Raw genomic sequence first — 8,092 nt, forward strand, 5'->3', positions numbered from 1 at the left:
CACTGGTTTAAAATAATTTACATTAATTGTTTTTATTTTTTGGAGATGGCCAAAACAAGATGGATGTACCTTTTTTTTTTTTTTTTTTTTATCATTTATTTTTCAGGTGCCAAGGGAAGCGCAGCTCATGACAAGCTTGCACAGAGGAGAGTGTAGTACTTAGAGCTTTATTCACTTTGGTCCTGGCTTAGTCTCTGCTGGTGTAGATCCTGGAAAGTGATGAGATTTGGGAAATCATGCTGAAATAATTAAAGATCTCTGGTTTTGTTGTATATGTGTGGAGATCAAATAAAGCATTCCTTTAAATGAAAACCTGAGTTTGGTTCCAGATTTTTATTTTTCTTCCTACATTCTAGAGCAGTTCCTGAACACAACGTTTAATTTAAGAGAGAAAATGGGTCCAAAGTGAGTATATTCCATGTGCTTCTAATTCCTTAGAAGATCCTCGTTAAAAACTGAAGGGAACTGTTGGCAATAAATGTCATAAGATCCTTTTTCCAAATAAATCTTAAGATTTAGAAGGAAATATTTACTGCATTTGGAAAACATTTCAGCCGTAGAAGTTCACTAGCCATGCTAAAAACAAAAACCTTTTAAGCTCATTAGATTCTGCAGGCCTCAAGTTTGCCTGTTCAGGTTTATGATGGAACAAGTACAGATGTTTGGATATGTAGTCCCATCATGCCTTGAGAAAAGCACACTCAGCACAGATGCCTCATAATCCAAGCTAACCATAAGGTCTGTATACCACAGCATGGGAAAGGTTAAAGCATGGAGCAAGCTGGCTCCTCAACATTTCGATTAGTGTTTGAAATATACAAGAATAAATATTATGCAGATGGTTTTGAGTTGAAATGTGTGCAGACTCTAAAAGAGCAGTGCAGAAATGACTTTCTGAAAACACCAATGAAATTAATCATAATTGATTCAATGAATAAAGCAAATTTTCATCTAAACGAGAGCAAGAGCAACTACTGAGAGTTTTTACTGTAATGTTTGCTTGATACACCTGGTTCTTACAGTAGGTGAACATTAAAAGTACAATGTTCTATGAATTGAATTTTATGCCACCCTACTAATCTTATTTTTATTTTTGCAGCCACTGTGCTTCCTCTTGCTTCCACCAATCGATATAAGTAAAAGCTGAGATTCTGATGTAGCTTATCACCATTAATGAATGTTTGAGTAAATGACTGATGTAAAATAAATCACCTTGGGGTTTCCTGACTTAATTTAGCACTAAAAGCAAAGATCATGAAGTGGAGTAATCTGGTAAAAGATACTTTGAAATTACTTTATATACTTGTAAATAAGTATTTTTGTGTATTATCTATATGAGCATTATGGTTATTTGCAAAGGGGGGAGTGTTGGCCTAATGGTTAGAGAAGTGCGCTTGTGCTCTGAGATGGTTGCCAATACCCGGTTTGACCCCCATTGCCTGTTCCTGAGCAAGACCTTTAACCCCACACTGCTCTCTGGGAGCTGCACAATGGCAGCCAACTGATCCCCCAATGGGATGGGTTAAATGTAGTGTTGCACCGATACTGCCCTAAAATGGTGGTATCGGTATCGGCGAGTACCAACAAATAGGGCACCGATACCATTTTGAGAGCCATAAGTTTATTCAACTATTTTCACCCACTCCTGGTAGGCAATAAAAAGTTCTACTGGATTCCCTTTGTATTAGATTTTTTCCTGCTTCACAAATGTAGGCAGCAGTTTGACAAAGCCGTGATGGCAATTATTTTACATTATTATGGTATTGGTATCAGCCGATACTGCACAGCCAGGTATTGGGTATCTGTATCGGGGCCAAAAAATGGCATCGGCGCAACACTAGTTAAATGCAGAGGTAAATTTCTCCTGGGTGAGATCAATAAAGTTTAGAATTAGAATTCAACTTTATAGTCATTCCACTGTCACAAGTACAAAGCAACTAAATTAATTCTCTGCATTGAACACATCCCCTTGGTCAGCAGTGGGCTGCCATGTTCAATTATTATTTAAAAAATATATATATTTGAAGTTACAAGTAGAAGTATCTTGCAGCCAGAGGTGGGTAATAACTTTACACATGATATTTTTTACCTAAACTTGTTCCTTTGCTGGCATTTTGAATGCTTCATTAAATGTGATCAATTTCACCACCAGATGGCGCCATTTCCAAGGGTTTATAGTGTTTGGTAAATGACGAACCCTTGGTATGGCAGTTTATTTTGACATTTATTCTGACTATATATTCCGGATGTGGAATATATATTCCATATGTAGAATATATATGACGCTATATTCAGTCAGAAGTGCATTTTTTCCTAGTCAAAATGAACATTTCAGATACCTAAAATAACATTCTTCCTATTTAAAATTAGGAGGAATACTATTAAAGATATCTGAAATACAAATATACCGTAGGTATAAAAGGCCACCTGAAATAAATAAAGATTTGTAGATATCTGAAATGTAGTTCTTACTAGTACAAATTTTATTCCAGAGTACTTAAAATTATTAAATAATTTCTACTGGTAGAAAGGTAATTAGTGATATCTAAAATACAATTCTAACTAGGAATATTGTAATTGTGAAAAGGTAGAATGCTTTTTGTGCTATCTAGAATATGTGACTAGTCAGTCTGCCTGTTTTATGTTGAAACGGCGCCCCATTTCTTTTTTGAATCTTAGTCAAAATATGCTTTTAGGTATCTAAAACTATATTTTGGATAGACATAATTAAATTTTAGATATTTTAAATTCCATTTTAACTACTCATATATCAATAGTTGATATCTGTAATTATATTTCTACTAGTAGAAATATATTTTAGATGTCAAGAATTGGATTTCTGGATATCGGTAATGTTATATTCATTTTTGATGTCTGAAATAACAATTTTGACTAGCAGTAACTCTATTATGGAGATCAGAAATTAGAAATCATCCTCGTAAGAATTCATTTTTAGAAAGGAAGAATGTTATTTTAGATATCTGGAAGTAAAAGCCCAATACACAGGAAAGGGAAACGGGACGTTATTTGTATTAGTAAGAATTACATTTTTAGATATCTGAGAGGTATATTTTAGATAGGAAGAATGTTATTTTAGATATCTGAAATGTTTATTTTGACTAGGAAGAAATGTATTTGAAATATATATTCAGTCAAACTAATAAATGTCAAAAGGGCCACTTAAAATTTGGAAAGATTTCTAGGTATTTAAAAGTTTATTCTTACTAGTACAATTATGTTTTTGGCAGCCTGAAATGTAATTCTTTCTGGCAAAAATGTAATTTAGGATATCTATATGTACATTTCTGGCTAGTAGGAATGTAGTTTTGACTAGGAAGAATCAGATTTTAGAGATTAACAAACGCAACAATAGAGAGGAAAGCGCTTCTAATAAATGTCAAAACGGCCTGCCATAGCACTTGGCTAAGATGGAGACCGGATATGACTCACATAATGTGAGTCATATTTTACGGTCTTATATAGCTGTTACATTGTTGTTCTGTGTTACACAAGGAATATATATATATATATTTCAAAGTCACAATAAGAATGGTGTTTTGGACGTATATAGAAATTTCTAATATTGTATGAACCCTTGATGGGGGGAAATAATCGTCTTCCTTTGACACCGCCTCTTTTGAAGACGTCATTGCTCCGCAGTATAAAAGCTCGTGCTGCTTCTCCGGGCTCTACAAAGAAGCAGCGTCGACATCCTCACGGACCTTGGAGGGTTACATTTACCCAAAACCTTTTTTCAAATGGGCCCCGTCGCCTAGCGTTTACTCCCCCCATCCTCGCCGTCTGAGTTGAATTGAGTGCTACTGAACATCAGCACATCGTCTGGGTTAGTAAAGGTGAGGCTTTCCGTCGTGGTAATTTTGGTCAGAAAATGGTGGAAACCGTTTCCCCCCTTGAGAGGCGGGTTCCTGTCAGCGAGGCGAGCTAAATGCTAGCTATTCGGGGTGACTTTGTTTGTTTTGTTTCTTGTCGGTAGGAATAAACTTAATTAATTTCGGTTGGTCTGACGGTTTCTTTCAGTTACCGCTCATTAACTGTCGCAGTGAGCTAGCAGAAGTAAAAACTGCCAAAATGGTCACGGCTATGTTTTTTTTTTTTTTTTAAAGTGTTCTAGTTCTGACACAAAATGTCCTCAAAGCGAAGCAGGAAGTCGTCCACCTTGAACTCCAGTGGGTTTTATTGTGTAGTACCGGTCAGAACCGGCTGCTCTTTTTTTTTTTTTTTTTTTTTCCCCACTAGTCTGAATGAGATGAATGCAAAGATGTGGGTTTGCTGCAGTGACTGTTTTAATGTAAACAACCCCCTCCTCTCTCTCTGCAGAGCAGTGTCTGTGGGGACGTCATTGTAACAAAGCGTTTAACACAGAAACACAATTTTAACCTGCATCTGTATATATATTTCCAAAATACTTGCAAGTGGTCATGAATCATTTCCCCCCTTAATCCGTTTTTCTTGTGCTAATTGGGTCAAGTATAACGTTTTTTGTTTTTGTATTTTTGTGGGGGAGAACTACCTTTGAATGAAGGTGGAAAAAAAGATGGCTGTCTTTTTTTGTTGTTGTTTTTTATTTTTTACCTCTTAGAGATAAATAACAAATGGTCACTTTTACACCCTAAAATCCTTAGGGTCTAAAACTGACAATCTGGAAATCTTGAGTTTAAATGGATCTTAAATTAAGACTCGCGTTGTTTTTTTTTGTTTTGTTTTTTTTTTCAGTTTTATTTTTCCTGTTATAAACATACACCAGCTTCTATTGTGTTTCAGTTGTATTTGAAAACTGAAAGAATTGAAATATTCAAGCTGTTGATGCAAAATCTCAATCATTTTGCTGAGCTAATTTAAAGGCTCTAGTCTGACTGTTCAGATGTGATTGTTGTTCTTCAGGTTTCCATCAAGCCCATCAGTGACCAACTCCTGAAGTATGGCAGCCATTCCAGCAGGCGGTTCCCTCGTGGCGACCACTGACTACTACCGAAGTGAGTCTCTCCTGTCCTGATGGTTGTTTCTGTGTTTGTGTTAATATCTAACCTCCTAAATGTTTGCTTGCAGGGCGCATCGGCTCTACATCCAGTAGTAGCTCTTGCGGCAGTTCGGAGTACAGTGGGGAGGTCATCCCTCACCATCCAGGTAATTAACTTCATTCAAAGGGAACAGGGACAATGGGAAATTCATCCATGGTAGCTGACTTAACAACAATGAAGGTGCTTTAAAAGAAGTAATTTGAGTTTAAGACTTATAACACTCCTTTTCAGAGGGATTGTGACGGAGAGTAAGATAATGACTGTTTAAAAACTCTAAAGGATCCCTCTTTAACTTCCAGACATGATATGTTTGTAGCACACCCAGAAACCAGTGTTACTCGTTATGCATGACGAATCAATTTTTTTCTAATTTCTTTTTGGCTGGGAAAAATTTATCACTTTTTTTTTTTTTTTTTTTCACTGCTTTTTGTGCGATGAGTCGATTTCTTAACCCAGCCACACCCACAGTTTTGTTTCCTGGTAATGAGGCTGGGTATGCTTCCCTGCTAAATCTTAGCAGCAGTTGGCGTGTCCTCATCAGTAATCCTCACATATTTGCTGGCAGTCTGGTGGAGTTCTGTCTAATCACGCAGAGGAACAGTTTTTATTTTTTTAAATGTGCCTCTAACAGGGCAGAGCAGGAAAGTAGGTCAAAAGGAGGGGGTGTCCACTTTGTGTTATACATCCCTTTGTCTTTTTTTTTCTCCCCCTTTTTGTTTACTTATGTCTTTGCAACATTTGCATTATTGTTCATCTATGTCCACAGGTCTCCCCAAGCAGGATTCTGGCCATTGGTGGTCCAGTTTCTTCTTTGGGAAGCAGCCAGGGATGACCCCATTGACTGAGGAGGCACAGCAGAAGTAAGTAATGCCGTCAAGCTATCTGATATGTTTTTGTATGCATATGGTGTTTATTTTTCTAACCGCTGCCTCTCTCTGCCAGGGCGGGGGTCTCGGGTGCAGTGACCAATGGTCAGATCACCTGCATCGCCAAGGAGATGGTGATGCAGCGGCAGGCGAGCGAGAGCAGCGACGCAGGAAGCCCCGCCTCCTCGTGATCCTGCATCTCTCTTCAGTCTGCACTGCACCCTGGGGAGAACCGAACCAACGACCAACGCTAGGCGACGGAGATCGTCCCGTTTACATAATTTTTTTTTTTTATATGTATTCATCTTAGTAAAGGCTGCATTGTTTTTTCATGTTTCATAACATCTTTTTCTAACGACTAAAAAAATGAAGAAAAAAAATGAAGCTGAGTTCCTTAACATTTGTAACATTTTGCTTTGTGACATCTTTCTATTGACACTGTGGTGCATATTTCCACTTGTTTTTGTTACCAGAATTGTCTCCTTGTAATATTGCAAATGCAATAAAGTAGTCTGTTGCAGCCTAATGCTGTTTTTATCCTTGTCTCATTTCCAGCCATAAGGTTACAGTAATGTGGCCATGAATGCAGAAAATTGCTCTAATGAAGTTTTCTGCATTTTCTTTAGACTGAGTGGTTCAGCTATAAAGAACAAAGCTAAGTATTTTATGTATCAATGAAGAATGATCCCAACCAGTGAAGTATGATACAATGCACTTGTTTTCTCACCATTAAGAGCTCTGGTTAGTCTTAAACTGCAGCGCATACAGTCGTTTTGGTTAATTACCTCTGAAAAAGTCCAAAGGTCTTTACATTTACCTTTAGATCTATACAACAAACTGGCTAGATAAAGGATTGCAAACTACCAGTGTCAAAATGATGAGCCTCCCTGCTGCTGATGCTCGGGTATAACCTTTTCATACAGCCTACAGGCCCTTGTATTTGTGGCACATCTCCAGAGGAATCCCAGCCTTTTTCAACAACCCAGATACAAGGTTGCTTTAGACTAAGATCCTGTTTTCTTGAGAATTCTTGTAACATGCTCCCACCACCATGTTTTACTGTGGGGATTGTGTTCTCCAGGTTATATGCCAATCTGTTTTTCTTCAAAGATAAGCAATATCTGTGGATAAAAAGCTTAAGTTCGGTCCCATCTGACCAAAGCACACATCTCCATATCCATAATCTTTTTTTGCAGATTGTTATAAGCACCTTTCAGTCTGGATTGAAGGTGTCTTTCCTAGTGGAGGTTTTCTTTGCCCGCATCCTAAATCATCAGTTATCTATTTCTGTATTGGGCCTGAGAGGCAGACTTTTTTTTTTTTTTTTAATAAAATCCCTAACTCGGCCAAGTCATTAACTTGTGTTTAGCTGTTGTTCCGGGGTCTTCGGACAAATCTCTCACCAGATTTCTTACAATTGTTGCATCCTTCCTCTGATTTGTTCTCTGCTGTGTGGCTTTCTTTGAATTTCTTGGCACCGTGAAACAAGAATTTTTCCAGTTTTTTTTTTACAGCACTTAGGAAATTTTGCAATAAAAATGGTAATGCAGCTATGATTACATAAACTATAATCAGAAATCTTCATAAGTTTATTAAAGTAAGTAGGTCAGGCTGAAGTTTAGACAAATACTTTGAAAACAATGTTACTTTAAAACAAAATGGTGTTTAGATAACATTTAGACTCCAAGTCTAAATAACATTTAGCAGGACAAAGAGGTGAAGGTGTGTTTATCTTGGTTACAGTTGCTGGTTTTGGTCCAGGGTTATTCCAGGAACAGTGTAAACAGTGAAAAAAAAGCTATTCCTGCTGCTGCTTAACTCAGAGACCCAGTTGTGTCGGTTTGAGGGAAGCCGAGCCTTCAGCTCCACCAAAACCCTCCAGTTCCTGCTGATTTACTCAAAATCCATTCAGAATGTTTATCTAAAGTTAAACCATCATAACTGATGATTCAGACTGGCCTGAATACCTGCTGCTTTAACAGCACAAACAAACACTCTGCAGCAGGATGCATCAAAGAGCAGCTTTTAGAGACCTCAGCATTTCTTCATCCATGTCTAGAATGTTTTTGAATAAAGCCAATTTCTGAGAGGAAATCAGAATTCAGCTGGTACTGAAGGACATACCCTGCGATCCATTTTAGAGTGTTTGATTTATTTAGAGATTAAACCAGATTTAGGTTTGTAATG

The 8,092-nt window shown here is 37.4% G+C and overlaps 1 protein-coding gene across 1 annotated transcript; it reads left to right on the forward strand.

Moving 5' to 3' along the window:
- The first annotated feature begins 3,651 nt into the window (after positions 1-3,651).
- On the forward strand, positions 3,652-6,431 carry LOC107081062 (pancreatic progenitor cell differentiation and proliferation factor B-like). The gene is made up of 5 exons (XM_015369274.1): positions 3,652-3,854; positions 4,903-4,994; positions 5,068-5,145; positions 5,806-5,899; positions 5,982-6,431. The coding sequence occupies exons 2-5, from the start codon at positions 4,940-4,942 to the stop codon at positions 6,094-6,096; spliced, it is 342 nt and encodes a 113-aa protein (XP_015224760.1). The 5' UTR covers positions 3,652-3,854; positions 4,903-4,939; the 3' UTR covers positions 6,097-6,431.
- Positions 6,432-8,092: the final 1,661 nt, after the last annotated feature.

This window comes from Cyprinodon variegatus, unplaced genomic scaffold, assembly GCF_000732505.1.
Source record: "Cyprinodon variegatus isolate N-32 unplaced genomic scaffold, C_variegatus-1.0 Scaffold2796, whole genome shotgun sequence".
NCBI classification, from domain to species: domain Eukaryota; kingdom Metazoa; phylum Chordata; class Actinopteri; order Cyprinodontiformes; family Cyprinodontidae; genus Cyprinodon; species Cyprinodon variegatus.

Bases quoted from the DNA above. Each gene is read 5' to 3' on its own strand.
- LOC107081062 (XM_015369274.1), top strand. From the start codon at position 4,940: ATGGCAGCCATTCCAGCAGGCGGTTCCCTCGTGGCGACCACTGACTAC. The intron at 4,995-5,067 runs GTGAGTCTCTCC...GTTTGCTTGCAG, and splicing joins GACCACTGACTACTACCGAA to GGCGCATCGGCTCTACATCC. The intron at 5,146-5,805 runs GTAATTAACTTC...CTATGTCCACAG, and splicing joins GGTCATCCCTCACCATCCAG to GTCTCCCCAAGCAGGATTCT.